This window comes from Acanthisitta chloris, unplaced genomic scaffold, assembly GCF_000695815.1.
Source record: "Acanthisitta chloris isolate BGI_N310 unplaced genomic scaffold, ASM69581v1 scaffold13022, whole genome shotgun sequence".
Lineage (NCBI taxonomy): Eukaryota > Metazoa > Chordata > Aves > Passeriformes > Acanthisittidae > Acanthisitta > Acanthisitta chloris.
In genome coordinates this window covers 381-15,752 of record NW_008659975.1, presented here as the reverse complement: position 1 = coordinate 15,752, position 15,372 = coordinate 381, and the positions used below count along the sequence as shown (strand labels likewise).

The following is a 15,372-nucleotide window of genomic DNA, read 5'->3' as shown; positions in this document are numbered from 1 at the left end:
CTTTCCAACCCAAACCAGTCTGGGATTGGTGCCCATGAATCTATGAGGTGCCCATGGGAAGCTCCTGCATAGCCTCAAGATGCTCCAGTGGAGTTTCAGGTTGGACATTGGGAGGAATTTCTCCATGGAAAGGGCTGTCACGCATTGGAAGGGGCTGTCAGGGAGATGGTGGAGTCACCATCCTTGGCGGTGTCCAAGGAACCCCTGGACATGGCACTCAGTGCTCTGGTCTAGTTGCCAAGGTGGTGATGGGTCACAGATTGGACTTGATGGACTTGGCGAGCTTTTCCCACCTGGATGATTCTGGGATTCAGTGTGGCTTGGTGGGACTGAGTGCTCCTCGCTGCCTCCCACTGTGTGGCCACTCCCAGCTGGAATGAGCTCGGAGAGGGAGGAGGTATTTATACCCAGTGTGGGGGAAGAGCAAGAAGGGAAAACACCCAAACAACAGAATTGCTTCCAGAGTGTGGGAAGAGCCCCTGGGAGCTATTTGGAGTGAGGGGATCAGTTCTGGAACGTGGAGGTAAGGAGCAAACAGATTTCCAGGCTATATTTATCCTCCTGGCACGGTCAGGCTCTTCCCACTTGTCTCTGGTGGGAGAGAGACTTTGTAGGATGACTCTGCTCCTCACACTCAGGGAAGTAATTCCCAACTCCTGCCTTCAATCCAGGTGGGAGACACCCTAGGTGACATTTGACCAGGACAAGAGACACCCTGAGTGCCATTTGGCCAGGTCTCCTTGCTGCAGGAGCAGCATCAGGATCATCTAGGTGGGATGTCACTTCCCAGTGCCTGGCTTGGCTGTTCCAGGCCTTTTTGTCCTTGCTCCTTTATCCTCGTCCTCCAGGAACAGTTTCAGCTTCCTGTGGGAAGGATGATGCCTCCTCTGGATGTGACACTGAATTCATGGGAGACCTTGGAGCCAATTCCAGTGCCTCAAGGGGCTCCAAGAGAGCTGCAGAGGGGCTTGGGACAAGATGTGGAGGGACAGGACACAGGGAATGGCTTCCCACTGCCAGAGGGCAGTGAGAAGGAATTCCTGGCTGTGAGGGTGGGGAGGGACTGGGATGGAATTCCCAGAGCAGCTGTGGCTGCTCCATCCCTGGGAGTGTTCCAGGCCAGGTTGGATGGAGCTTGGAGCAACCTGGGCTGGTGAGAGGTGTCCCTGCCCATGGCAGGGGGCGGGATGGGATGATCCCTAAGGTCCCTTCCCATCCAAACCAGTCTGGGATTATATAAAACATTCCCACATCACTGAAGTGGAAATGTGGCTCACATGACTGTGCAAGAAGCAGGATGGGAGCAAGGAGCAGGGATATATCCATGGCCAGGAGGGTTTGGGCTGCCTCTCTCCAAGCTGCTTCAAAGTGAGGAGCCTGTTGAGGCAGTGCCTGGTGTCCTTTGGGAATGGCTGTGGGATGGGGATATCCAGAGGTTGTTTTATTGTCCTGAGCTCGGCCTGGAGATCCTAAATTATGGAATCACTGAATCATTTAGGCTGGTAAAGCCTTCCAAGATCGGGTCCAACCATTCCCCCAGCACTTCCAAGGCCACCACTAACCCATGTCCCCAAGTGCCACATCCACATGGATGTTAAATCCCTCCAGGAATGTGAGTGCTGCCTGATTTCTGGTGCCCATAGCTGGATGCATCCTTTGGCAGCCTTTCTGCTGGCTCTTAAATCCAGAGTTTCCTTGCTGGAGACCTTTACAGTACAGTTGTTTGTGGGAATGATTCCCAGGAAATGAATCCTGCCCTTTGCAATGCTTTCCCATCCTTTGGATATGGAAAGAAAGTTGTCTTGTTTCCACTTGGATTTCACCAGTTTCTTCTCTCCATGGCAGGGAGAACCGGAATCGCCTGACACAGATAATGCTCCTCAAGTCCCTCCTCCAGGTAGGATCCTGTCACCATTCCCACAGGAGACTCCAACACCCCTGTGGGATCCCAGGGAACCATTCCCAGAGGAGAATCCAACCCCCCTGTGGAATCCCAGGAGGCCATTCCCACAGGAGAATTCAGCCCCTTTGTGGATCTTAGGGGACCATTCCCAGAGGAGAATCCAACCCCCTGTGAGATCCCAGGAGACAATTCCCAGAGGAAAATCCAGCCCCCTTGTGGGATCCCAGGGGACCACTCCCATGGGAGAATTTGACCCCTCCATGGGATCCCAGGGCCTGGAATGGCCAATCTGAACTTGGAGACTCTTCCTAGGGATGATTTAGGAAGAGCTCAAGTTGGGTTCTAGCCCTTCAAGTGACATTGTCCAATTGCTTCCCATTTTTCCTGCATGCTTCCAGGTCTCTGTGGGATTCCAGTGCACTAACATGCTGACAGCACTTCCCAGTGCCTTCCTGGACAGACTTCTCTCCTCAGCCCTCATGGAGGATCCCGAGATCCGACTCTTCGTCCTGGAGATCCTCATCAGCTTCATCGACCGCCACGGGAACAGGCAGAAGTTCTCCCCCATCAGGTGTGTCCTGGGGTGGTTCCCTGCACACTCTTTGGAGTAGGTTTGGGATGGAGCTCCAGGGTGGAAGCACTGGCAGGATCAATAATCCACTACCAGTTTTGGGCTGGTTTAATCCTGCCCAACTTGAACATCTCTGATGGGTTTGAATTCACCTTTAGCTTCTCCCTTGTTTCCTCCTGGATGGCTCATTCCCATCCAGCAGCTCTTCAGGCATGTGGGAATTGCTTTTCCTCCCTCTGGCATCTGAGTTTCCTTTCTCCTTGGCTTCTCCTTGCAGCACCATCAGTGACATCTCCGTTCTGAAGCTGAAGGTGGAGAAATGCTCCCGACAGGACACTGTCTTCATGAAGAAGGTAGTGCCATCCCTTGTTTCCTCCTGGATGGCTCATTCCCATCCAGCAGCTCTTCAGGCATGTGGGAATTGCTTTTCCTCCCTCTGGCATCTGAGTTTCCTTTCTCCTTGGCTTCTCCTTGCAGCACCATCAGTGACATCTCCGTTCTGAAGCTGAAGGTGGAGAAATGCTCCCGACAGGACACTGTCTTCATGAAGAAGGTAGTGCCAGAGTCAAACTGTCGCCTCTCTTTTGTCCTGGAGCACCTCAAAACCTGAGAATATCCCTGGAATTCAACCCAGTGGGATTCAACCTCCATGAGTGCTCCATGCATGGCTTTTCTAAGCTCCTAGTAGTGATAGTAGTACTTTGCCCCTTTCTTGTGTCCTGCTGCTTTTCCCTCTCCACGTTGCCATGAGTGTTGTTCCCATGGGATTCTCCAGGGGTATCCGTGTCCCTTTGTGTCCCCACAGCATGGGCAGCAGCTCTACCGCCACATCTACCTGATATGCAAAGAGGAGAGCAACGTGCAGGCTCACTACGAGGCTCTCTACAGCCTCCTCATGCTCATCAGCATCGAGTTGGCCAACGAGGAGGTTGTGGTGGATCTCATCCGCCTGGTGCTGGCAGTGCAGGTGGGTGGGGAGCACTGGGAGAGGGTTTTTCTTGGAGTTGGGAAGTGGTGGAACATCCTGGAGGTGTTCCAGGTCAGGTTGGATGAGGCTTGGAGCAACCTGGGCTGGTGGGAGGTGTCCCTGCCCATGGCAGGGGTGGGATGAGATGATCTTTAAGGTCCTTTCCATGATTCTATGAAGTGCTTCACCTTCTCTCAAGCCTCTCCCATCATGGTGGGCTCAAACCAACATGCTGGGAGAGTCCTAAATCACCTTTCCAGCCTCAGAATGGCAGGACAGGTGATGCCATGAGGTGGATGAGGACCACCCCAAGTCCTTGCCCATCATCTCCTGTGTTGTGTCTCTGCTGCAGGAGGTTGCCCAACTCAATGAGGACAACCTGACGTCCTACAACCGCTGTGCACTCTTTGCCCTGGGAGCAGCTTATCTGAACCTCATTAGCCAACTCATCACCGTTCCCACCTTCTGCCAGCACATCCATGAGGTGAGAAGGAGCATCCAGGGACAGGACAGGACTCTCCTGCCCATCCATGAGGTTTGAGCTTGGCCCTTTGTTGTCTGCAGGTCATCCAGACGCGGCAGAAAGAAGCTGCTTATCTGCTCCCTGAGGATGTGTTTGTGGAGAAACCCACGTAAGAGCCTGGAGAACACTTCCTGCCTGACTAGCTGCTCCCAGGGGATTGGCATCCAGGAGGTTGTGGGCAGGAATGGGTGGTGAGGTACTGGGACAGGTGTCCCAGAGCAGCTGTGGCTGCTCCATCCCTGGGAGTGTTACCAGGCCAGACTGGATGGGGCTTGGAGCAACCTGGGATAGTGGTAGGTGTCCCTGCTTTAAGGTCCTTTCCCATCCAAGCCATTCCATGATTATCGTCCATTCACCTGCCTGTGCTTGTCTCCTTTCCCAACTGGGCAAGGCACAGTGGGAAGGACATAAGTGGTTCCTTGAAGAGAGGAAAACCTGCTGTCACAGGTTCCCTCAGGACTAGAGGGAATGGCATGGATCTGTGTCAGGGGAAGTTTTGGTTGGATATTGGGAAAAGGTTCTTCCCCCAGAGGGTGGTTGGGCACTGGAGCAGCTCCTTGGGGATGTGGTCATGTTCACAGTCCTACCAGAGCTCAAGGAGTGTTTGGGCAACACTCTCAGGGACATGGTGGGATGGTTGGGATGTCCTGTGCAGGGCCTGGAGTTGGACTCAATCCATGTGGATCCCTCCCAACTCAGAATATTGCATGATTCTGTGATCCCCATTGGTTTTCCTCTGCCTCCATAGGTTGAGCAAAAGCCTGGACCACTTGGGCCCAGAGGTCTTCTTCTGGCAGAGCAAGATCAGTGAGGTCCTGGGGGGAAGTGGCTACAACTTGGAGCGGCTCAGCACACCCTACATCCCTCAGCTGACAGGTATGGAATGTCCTGGGACACCCTGGGAGCTGGGATGGGCAGAACTGCTCCCTCCCTCTGCATAGTGTGAGGGTGGGAAGGTCTTGTCCTACACTTAGACACAATCAGGACCTTCCTGGTGTTGATGGATGGATGGATGGATGGATGGATGGATGGATGGATGGATGGATGGATGGATGGAGCTCTGGGCTTGTCTCCAGCTCAGTTCTTGGCTGTGGATGAGTTTTAGGGATTGGCTCAGCTGGATTGTGATCCTGAGGGTGGGATGTGATCCCTGGGGGAGCTGCAATCAGCTCTTCATCCCTTTCTCTTCCTCCCCAGACGAGGATCGATTGTCCAAGAGGAAAAGCATTGGTGAAACCATTTCCCTGCAGGTTGAGATGGAGTCAAGGAACAGTCCAGAGCGGGAACAGGTACTGTGTGATCCCAGAGCTTCCTCATCCTTCCAGGACACCTTCAGGTGCAATTAAACCCTCTCCTAATTAAGATCCATGCTTAATTGTTCCTCTGGCCACAACTGCTGGGGCATCATCCCTGGCAGCATCAGGAACCTCCCAATCCCTCCTGATCTCTGAAATTTCTCACTCCCTCCCACAGATCCCATCCACAAGGGGAGCCACACAGCAGAAATCTGTTTGGGTGGGAAATGATGGAATCATGGGATGGGTTGGGTTGGAAAGGGCCCTAAAGGTATGTCATCCCATGGACAGGAACACATTCCACTGGAAATCTTTGTTTTCCATATGTGCATACTCCATAGCAGTGGGAGCTAAGGCCTCACTGGTCCAGCCTGGGAGAAAACCACATTGTTAGGAAAGATATTCCTGATTTTCCTGTGTTTGTGGTGCAAGTATCCAGCCTGGTGCTGTGATCCTGGAATGGGATCCTGTGCTTGATCTGGGAATGGTGTCCCAGGGTGTGCCTTGAGCCTCACCTGCTCTTCCCTTTCCTCCAGAGAGCACCAGCAGAGGAGATCACCTACGAGACGCTGAAGAAGGCAATAGGTAAGCGAGGGAGCCGCAGGGGGATGGACAGTCATGGAATATCACTCATTTAGGGTGGAAAAGCCTTTGGAGATCATGAAGTCCAACCATTCCCAGCACTGCCAAGGCCACCACTGACCATGTCCCCAAGTGACACATCCACATGGGTTTAAATGCCTACAGGGATGGGGAATCCACCCCTGCCCTGGGCAGCCTGTTCCCAATATCCAACCTAAACCTCATCCTGTCCCTTGTTCCCTGGGAGCAGAGCCTGACCCCACCTGGCTGCTCCTCCTGTCAGGGAGTTGGAGAGAGCAGAAGGTTCCCCTGAGCCTCCTTTTCTCCAGGCTGAGCCCTCACGGCTCCATTCCCTTCCCTGGGTGCTCTCCAACCCCTTCCCCAGTTTCATTCCCTTTCCTGGACACTCTCCAACCCCTTCCCAGCTCCATTCCCTTCCCTCCACACACACCACAGATGGAAGTCCCACCAAACCCACCCACTGGAGCTCCTCTCCTTGGCTTCCTCACGCTTCCCAAATCCCTGTGGGGATGTTTGGACATGGTGATCCCTGTGGGTGGGAGCAGCTGGGAGCCACCTTCCCTCTGCTCCAGTAGACAGTGTGGCCGTGGAGGAGCAGGAACGGGAACGGCGGCGCCAGGTGGTGGAGAAGTTCCAGAAGGCTCCGTTCGAGGAGATCGCGGCTCACTGCGGAGCACGGGTGAGTCCTGGATGGAATAGCCCAGCCCTGTGCCCACCCTGCCCTGGGCATCCCAGTATCGCCCAGTAAATCCCAGTATCTCCTGGTATGTCCCAGTTGTCCTCCAACATAGTCCCAACTACCTGTGGTCCTAGGTAGGTCCTAGAATGGTCCTAGTCATTCCCAGTATGATATCTCCATGGTCCTAGTCACTCCCAGTGTGGTCCCAGTTGCACTGGGCATGGTCCCAGTCACCCCCAGTGTGATCCCAGTATGACCTCAGTATGTCCCAGTATATCCCAGTTGCTCTCCAACATAGTCCCAACTGCCCCCAGCATGATCCTGGTCATGCCCAGTATGATCCCAGTCACACACAGTGTGGTCCTAGTTGCACTGGACATAGTGCCAGTTGCTCCTAGTATGATCCCAGTATGTGCCAGTATCTCCCAGTATATCCCAGTTGTCCCCCAGCATGGTCCCACCTGCCCCCAGCATGGTCCTAGTCATTCCCAGTATGATCCCTATCATTCCCAGTGTGGTCCCAGTTGCTCCCAGTATCATCCCAGTTGCCTGCAGCATGTTCCCAGTCATTCCCATCATGATCCCAATATGATCCCAGTCACCTTCAACATGGACCCAGTTGCTCTCAGTGTATTCCAACTGCCCCCAGCATTATTCCCAGTCATTCCCAGCATGATCCCAGTCACACACAGTGTGGTCTCAGTATGATTTCCAGCATGATCCCAGTTGCTCCCAGAATGCTCTATCACTCCCAGTTGCTTCCAGCATGATCCCAGTTCCTCACAGACACTCTCAGTCATCCTCAGTGTTGCCCCAAGTGCTCTGAGCATAGTCCCAGTCACCTCCAGCATGACACCAGTTTATCCCAGTTGGGGATATCCAAGTGGGAATGACTGGGACCATGCTGGTGACAAGTGGGATCCTATTGGGAGTAACTGGAAGGGACTGGAATCATACTGATGGTGACTGGGAGCAAGTGGGACCAAACTGGGTGCTACTGGGACCACACTGGATGCTACTGGGAGCCAGTGGGAGTAACTGGGAGCACTCTGGGGGGGGGGACTAGGACTATGCTGGTGGCAAGTGGGATCCTATTGGGAGTGACTGGGAGGGACTGGAATCATACTGAGAGTGACTGGGATCATACTGGGGGGGACTGGGAGCAAGTGGGACCACACTGGGTGCTACTGGGAGCCACTGGGAGCACTCTGAGGGAAACTGTGACCATGCTGGGGGCAACTGGGAGTGACTGAGTCTATGGTGGGAGCAAGTGGGAGTGACTGGGAGCATGCTGGGGAAGACTGGGATCATACTGGGACTCATGGTGATGGGGAGTTATTCCTGTTATCCCGCCATGATCCCAGATCCAACCTCCATGTCCTGTGTTCCAGGCAACTCTGCTGCAGAGCAAACTCAACCAGATCTTCGAGATCACCATCCGGTGAGTTGGGAATGTCCCAGAATCCCAGGATGGGACAGGCTGGGAGGGATCACAGTGGGGCATCTGCTCCCACCTCCTGGGTCATCCTGGAGCACCTGGATTGCATCCAGATGGCTCTGGAATATCTCCAGTGAGGAGAATCTGTCACCTCTCTGGGCAGCCAGGGCCTGCTCCAGGAGCTCCATGTCCCTGTTGTTCTGAGGAGCCCAAAACTGGACACAATACTCCAGGTGTGGCCTCACGAGGTTCAGGTTCACGTCCCTGAGCTGCAGGCAATGCTCTTCCCAATGTATCTCAGGATTCCATTGGCCTTCTTGGCCACAAGGGCACACTGTTGTCTCATGGGCACTTCGTTGTCCAGCAGGACCCCCAGGTCCTTCTCCACTGAGCTGCTCTCCAGCAGGTCACCCCCAACCTGTCCTGGTGCTCTGGGTTGTTCCTCCCCAGGTGCAGGACCTGTACTTGCCCTTGTTGAACATCAGGTGGTTCTTCTCCATCTCTCCAATCTGTTGAGGTCTCTCTGAAGGGCAGCAAAGCCCTCTTAGGTATCTTCAACTCCTCCCAGTGTTGGATCACCAGTGAACTTCTGAGGAGGCATCACCACTCTCATCCAAGTCACTGATGGATAAGTTGAATCCCATCTGGGGTGATGGGACCAAAGGTGTCCCCAGTGAGGAGGTTCCTGTGCTGGGGACATCTTCCAGCTTGGCATTGTGCCCTTTGTGGTGGCAAGAGGAGCCAAGCACTGCTGGGACCAACCTCTGGCTGGTTGTGGTGGCACTTAGGGACATTGCAGGCACCCATGTGTCCTACACCAAACTTTGCTTCCTCACCAAACCACCTCCTTCCATGTCTTGTGTTGCAGGCCACCTCCGAGCCCCTCTGGCACCATCACAGCTGCCTATGGCCAATCCCAGAACCATTCCATCCCGGTCTACGAGATGAAATTCCCGGACCTGTGCGTGTACTGAAGGTGTCCCTGCTGGTAGAGCAGAGCCACCTGTCACACCTCACACCAAAGGACCTGTTTTTGGGGGACAACCTGCTGCCCCAGGTGGGGACATGGACACCTCAGGCCACCCCAAGAGCCGTTGGCATCACGGATCTGTCTGCAATAGTTTGGTTTTGGGACCTTTGGAGGTGTTTGGGAGTGATTCCCTCTCTGGCTGGTTGGGAAAGGGTGAGGAGAAGCTCTGGCTCTGGGCAGAGCACGTTGAGGTGAACATCTTCCCAGCATAAAACCTGTTCCCTAGGGAATCATTCCCTAGGAATCAGCTATGTGGAGAGCTCCAGGGCTGGACTGGAGAGGGAGATGGAGAGGCAGGAGGAGATCTGGGAAGGGCCCAAATGTGGAGCTCAAGGGATACATCCCACATCCAGCTCCTGTGATCCCACAGCTTCCCAGAGCTTCCCACATCCCTCTCCTCACGTGGCTTGATACGCTGGGATCATCACAGTGACCCCACGGCCTGGATAGAGGCCAGGAAGCTCATCCCATCCCAGTGTGGACACACCCAGCAGCCTGGCTGGCTCCAGGTCACTTGGAAACAGGATTTTTTTTGGGGAAAAAGCCACATTTTTTGGGAAATCCCACATTTTTTGGCAAATCCCAGGAGCTGTGTGTCCCACTTGGGTCACCACCAGGCTGCTCACAGTGGTCTGGTGTGACTGGGACAACCTGGAGTTGGTGGCATGAGGCACAAGCTTGGGAATATCAACACACAAATCCCTATTTTCCTACTTCTGGGTTGAGTTTTCCCAGTTTTGGGGCTTCCTGCCTCAAAGAATTCCTTATTTATGGTTATTTCCTTAGCAGAATCACTTGGGCAAAGTCCAATCCTGAAGCAGCTGAGCTGTGAGCACCAAGAAATCCCAGGAATTAGCTGACCAGAAGTATTTTAGGGAGTCCATCCTGCAGTCCCCATGAGTGGGAAGGCCATGGATCATCCCTACTCTTGTGCAATAGGATAAAACTGGATTTGGGATGCAAGGAGGGATGAGACTGGTTGAGAGTAGAAAATTCTGGGTCCTCGCATCCCAAAAACACACGGTGGAAATGGTTGGGATGGGGAGGAAAGGACACTTTGGGATATCCTGGGCCTTGCTCCCAAGTGTTGGAGCTCTAATGCTGTCACAAGGTGGATTTGGGCACTTCCAGCAGCTTCCCAAGCATCCTGGAGGTCCCTGAAGATGTTGGGCAGCTCCTTCCTCTCCAGCTGGACATGCTCCTCCTGGCTTAGCCACAGAAGGAAGCTGGAAAAGGTGGAAAAGTGGGAGCTGCTGCCGCACAGGGCAGAGGGACAACACGTAAACCCGAACCACTTCCCTGTGGATCTCCAAGTGGTTCTTTTCAGCTCTAATTGCGCATTACCATCCCTGTTTTTTTTTTCCATGCTGGATCCAATTCAGGATGGCTCCGAGGTCATGGCTTGTTTGTGTGGTTGGGCTCTAATCCCGTCTTAGGGAATGCTCCAGCTTAAGAGGACAGGAAAAACAAGGGGCTATTTCTGTCCCTGTCCCGCTGTGCCCGAGGCTCTCCCCTTGCTCCTGCCTCTCCTCAGGGTCCCTGTGTGTCTCCATCCCTTATTCCCAATCCCATTTTGCTCCCTGTGTCCTGCTGGGGCAGGTCTGGGGCTTGGTGGTGGGAATATGAAGCGGGAAAAGTGTTTGCTCCCTAAGGAAAAGCACTAAAATCCTTCACTTGAAACACAGGAAAAGCAATTCACTCCCAAATCGTGTGTCCATGGAAAAAAACCCCCACCTCTAAACCTCTTCAAAAAGTGGGAATATGAGCACAAGGTTTGTTGGAGCTGCAGGAGAGGAGCCATGGGGACACCAAGGGACACATCTTGGGGTGTCATCACCCCTTTGGGGCACCAACCACCCTTGGCCTCTGCTCTTGGACTGGGAGCTATCCTCATGGAGCAGCCCCAGATCCCTCCACTCCCAACCCTTTCCCCTTGCTCCATGGGATCCTGGGGCCGTCACCCCCAGGCTGGTTGTGTCCCCAGCATGTCCCACCATGGCCCTTCCACGTTTTGGGCCCCAAACTCCACCTGTAAATGTCCCACCCTGGTGTAAGTGACCTGTTTGTACCTTACGTTTAGTTTAGGTCCTTGTTGTGCATAGAGATGCCAAAGGTAATTCCATAGGTGCATGTGTGCATTCCCATCTCCATGTCGGAGCGCTGTGGCGCTTCCGTGTGTAGCTGATGGCACTGGTGGGGGGAGGGAGATATCCAAAAGGTCAACAAGTCGTTAAGGATTCCAACTGCACCATCTCAATGCCCTTTCCCAATAAATGTTGATGTTGGCACCACAAGGCTCTGCTGGCTTGGAGTGTTCGTGGCAACCTTGGAGTCATGGAATCGGTTGGGTGGGAGGGGATCTTAAAGCTCATCCAGTCCCACCCCCTGCCATGGGCAGGGACACCTCCCACCAGCCCAGGCAACAAGTCGTTAAGGATTCCAACTGCACCATCTCAATGCCCTTTCCCAATAAATGTTGATGTTGGCACCACAAGGCTCTGCTGGCTTGGAGTGTTCGTGGCAACCTTGGAGTCATGGAATCGGTTGGGTGGGAGGGGATCTTAAAGCTCATCCAGTCCCACCCCCTGCCATGGGCAGGGACACCTCCCACCAGCCCAGGCTGCTCCAAATCCCATCCGGCCTGGAAATGGCCTGGAACACTCCCAGGGATGGAGCAGCCACAGCTGCTCTGGGCAACCTGTGCCAGTGCCTCACCACCCTCACAGACAAGAATTCCTACCCAATATCCCATCTCTCCCTGCCCTCTGGCAGTGGGAAGCCATTCCCTGTGTCCTGTCCCTCCAGGCCCTTGTCCCAAGTCCCTCTGCAGCTCTCTTGGAGCCCCTTGAGGCACTGGAAGGGGCTTTGAGGTCTCCCTGGAGCTCTGTTTTGCCCCTTGTTCTGTCATTCTCTGTCCTGAATACCTCTCCATGGATACCTTTCTCTCCCTGGAAAAGCCTTCCCCCAGTGCAGCACTCCCATCCTTGGGTTGGATCCCACCCCCAAACACACTCCCCATCCCTTTCCCAGCCATGTTTCTAATCCCACCCACAGGATTGACTTTGGAATTCTATGCTTTGCCCCAGAGACTCTTGCAACACCTTTTCAACATGCCAAGAAAAGTCTTCTTAGTGTTTTATTTCCTTTAGAATTCCTTTGATCTATCATTTACATATTGTACAGCTCAGGGAGATATGGAAACCACCCAAGAGGCTCCAAACTGGGCATCAGTTCCCACATGCATCAGTGACCAACTGGTTCACCTCTCCACCCTCACCCTAGACCTCTCTATCCCATCCTTAGACCTCTTCACCCCAACCAGTTGACTTCTTCATCCCAACCCTAGACCTCTCCACCCCAACCTTAGACCTCTTCATCCCAACCTTAGTCCTCTTCATCCCAACCTTAGTCCTCTTCATCCCAACCAGTTGACCTCTGTATCCCAACCCTCGGCCTCTTGATCCCAATCTTAGACCTCTCCACCCCCACCTTGTATGTTATGTCTTTATCCCAACCCTAGATCTCTTCATCCCAACCAGTTGACATCTTCACTCTCACCCTAGACTTCTTCATCCCCACCCTAGATCTCTCCACCCCAACCCTACACCTCTTCATCCCAACCCTAGACCTCTCCACCTCAACCTTAGACCTCTTCATCCCAACTAGCTGACATCTTCATCCCAACCCTAGACCTCTTCACCCCAACCAGTTGACCTCTTCATCCCAACCCTCTTTCCCACCCAGCAAATCCCAGGAGCACTAATTAAGGAGGACACCACGAGTGATCTCTAAGTGAAACACATGCCAGTGGGACACTAAAGCTACAGGGGGGAGGTGACAGGAGGTCCCTTGGGCTCCCTCCCCCCTCACTGCCCCTTCTTGTAGGCGCTTTTGACGATGGCATTCTTGAAGAGAGTCACTAGTGGGGTCTGACCATGCTCTGAGGTCATGAAGCCTCCGTAGCGCTTGTCCTTCAAGGGCATGTGCCAACGGAAGTGCCTCATGCGGTAGGAGCCACCAGCTTTCTTCTCCTCTTCCTCCTCCTCATCCTGGTCTTCCTCCTCTTCATCCTCCTCCTCAGGTGCTTCGGAGGTGGTGATGGTGCTGAGCTCCCTCCTGAACTCCAGTGGGTAACTCTCAGCTGACTCCTCCTCCACCCCGTTGGGGTAGACCTTGATGGGTCTCCTCTTGCGTCCCACCGGCTTCCCCCAGCGAAAGTGCTCCATGGAGTAGGAGCGTTTGCCTTCCTCCCGCTCCAGCCTGCCTCCCTGCTCTTCCTCATGCTGGGAAAAGGGTATAGCAGGTGCTGGCTCATCTCTGGCCACCACCTCCTGCCTCTTCTGGCCCACGGAGCTGCTGTTCCTCCTGCCGAACTTGTTCCAGCGGAAGTGGCTCATGACGTACTTGCGGATGTTCTCGGAGAGAGGCTGCAGGTGCCCATTCCCGGGATACACAGGTGCCTCAGCGGAGAGGTCGGCTCGGCACGCTGCGGCGCACGCCTAGAACGTGGAGTCATGGAACCGTCAAGGGTGAAAGAGACCTCTGAGGTCATCGACTCTAACCATTAATGTCACTGCTGTAACCCCCAACCCTAAACCACAGTTGTCCTGTCCCTCCATCCCTTGTCCCAAGTCCCTCTGCAGCTCTCCTGGAGCCCCTTGAGGCACTGGAAGGGGCTCTGAGGTCTCCCTGGAGCTCAGTGTTTGGCTTGAATCCCTTGGAGCTCATCCCACAGGAATTGTCTGATGAGAAACTGAGAACCTCAGCCTGGAGCCATCCCAGCCTGCAGCATCCTCAGCTCCATGGAATCACAGACTTGTTTGGGTGGGAAGGGACCTTAAAGCTGATCCCATCCCACCCCCTGCCATGGGCAGGGACACCTCCCACCAGCCCAGGTTCCTCCAAGCCCCAGCCTGGAATACTTCAGGGATGGAGCAGCCACAGCCTCTCTGTCCTTGGCCCCAGACCATCCCCCACCCTGCTGAGAGTCACTCCACAGAGTCAGCACCACTGTCACCCCCCCAAGCCACCACCCTGGTCCCTTGGTGGGGTCAGAGCCCCTTCCTGGGCTTACCATGACTCCATCCTCGCTGCTGAGATCCTGGCACTTGGAAGTCTCCCAGCATGGACCACTGGCACTGGAGGAGCTCCAGAGCAGCAGCCCCAGCACCACGGAGAAGCTGCCCCAGAGCATCCTGGGGCTGTGGGACCAACACCGGGGCAGGAGCTAGGCAAAGACCCAACATTCCTCATTGCATCCTCAGGAAAGTCTTTTGGGATGTGTCCACCTCACCCTTTCCCTTCTTTCTGGTGGGAATGTCACACCCTGTGGCCTCTCCCAGCCCTGCCCCTTCCCTCCTTTGTGACAATTGGATTTTTAAGGGATTTAAGGGAAAACTAACCCTATCCCAACCCAAACCCAGCTGGAAACCCCTCATTCTGCCAAGCTTCCAAAGGATTCTCCTGTGTACCCTTGGAGAATTGGAGTGAGTCCTTCAGAGGGGAAACTGAGGTACAGGAAAAGGAAGGTGATCCCTGGAGCTGCTTCCCTGCAACATTCCCTCCTGCTTCTTCCTTTTTGCCTTTGGAATGGAAAGACTTGGATAATGTGGAAGTTGGTTGGATTTTGGGAAGGGCTATGGGAAGCACTGCTGGTGGACAGTCCTGGTGGATGGGGTGTGATGTGCCCTCAGGGATGCCCCAAATTCCAGCTGGAACTGAGACTTGGAGCAGCTGTTGCTGCTGTGCCATCAAGGATGAGGTTGGGATTGGTGCCTGGGACCTGGTTCCAGGTTTCCCAAGGATTCTCAGGCTGTTTTCCCACTGCGAATCTTTCCCAGCTCCCATGTCTCAACTTCCCCCAAGCTGTGGGAGCTCCACAGGAGGAAAACCTCATCCCACATGGAAAGAAAACCCTAATTTTGGCCCAAAACGTGTGGCTGAAGAGGAGATCTGACCCTTCCCTCTGGTGCTGGGGCATCCAGGAGAAGCCTGGATGGAGGGAAACTTCCTCTGGCAGAGAGAAAAAGGATCCTGCTGGTCCTGGCATCAAAGAGGGGCTCAGAAATTGGGATCAATGAAACAGGTCAAACTGGAACACAGATTTGGCTTTAAAGGGGAATAACACGGGGAAATGGATCAAATCTAAGGATAAAGCTTGGACTTCTGCCTTCTGCCTGGATTTGTGGGTACCCCTGCCAGGGATCCAGCAGCACATCCACACCCAACATTCCAAATAAACAGAGGAGAGAGGGGGTAAAAGGCTGGAAAAGGCAGGAGAGGATGGATTTGATCCCAAATCCCTCCCTGCCAAACCCTTTCCCGGCGCCCATCCATCACCCCGTGCAGCCCCAAATCCATCTA

General features: G+C 54.2%; 2 protein-coding genes across 2 annotated transcripts in view; one reads left to right on the top strand and one right to left on the bottom strand.

Annotated features, from left to right (window-relative positions):
- EFR3B (EFR3 homolog B (S. cerevisiae)) overlaps positions 1-8,953 on the top strand; it is a gene marked incomplete at its 5' end in the record, with an annotated part of 26,378 nt that extends 17,425 nt beyond the window's left edge. The window contains 12 exons of the mRNA XM_009069631.1: positions 1,846-1,897; positions 2,302-2,474; positions 2,752-2,827; positions 3,280-3,441; positions 3,794-3,925; positions 4,006-4,073; positions 4,713-4,840; positions 5,162-5,253; positions 5,796-5,844; positions 6,435-6,541; positions 7,933-7,982; positions 8,848-8,953. Of these exons, the coding sequence (XP_009067879.1) occupies positions 1,846-1,897; positions 2,302-2,474; positions 2,752-2,827; positions 3,280-3,441; positions 3,794-3,925; positions 4,006-4,073; positions 4,713-4,840; positions 5,162-5,253; positions 5,796-5,844; positions 6,435-6,541; positions 7,933-7,982; positions 8,848-8,953 (1,195 nt within the window). The remainder of the gene's footprint in view (positions 1-1,845; positions 1,898-2,301; positions 2,475-2,751; positions 2,828-3,279; positions 3,442-3,793; positions 3,926-4,005; positions 4,074-4,712; positions 4,841-5,161; positions 5,254-5,795; positions 5,845-6,434; positions 6,542-7,932; positions 7,983-8,847) is intronic.
- A 3,922-nt stretch (positions 8,954-12,875) lies between these two features.
- Positions 12,876-14,203, bottom strand: POMC (proopiomelanocortin). Its single transcript, XM_009069630.1, has 2 exons — positions 14,084-14,203; positions 12,876-13,508 (listed from the first exon to the last, which is right to left on the bottom strand). The coding sequence occupies exons 1-2, from the start codon at positions 14,201-14,203 to the stop codon at positions 12,876-12,878; spliced, it is 753 nt and encodes a 250-aa protein (XP_009067878.1).
- Between the last annotated feature and the right edge of the window lie 1,169 nt (positions 14,204-15,372).

Excerpts from the sequence above, each read along its gene's own strand:
- POMC (XM_009069630.1), bottom strand. The coding sequence starts at position 14,203 with ATGCTCTGGGGCAGCTTCTCCGTGGTGCTGGGGCTGCTGCTCTGGAGC. Across the intron at positions 13,509-14,083 it reads GCAGCGAGGATGGAGTCATG|GCGTGCGCCGCAGCGTGCCG; the intron begins GTAAGCCCAGGA and ends TCCACGTTCTAG.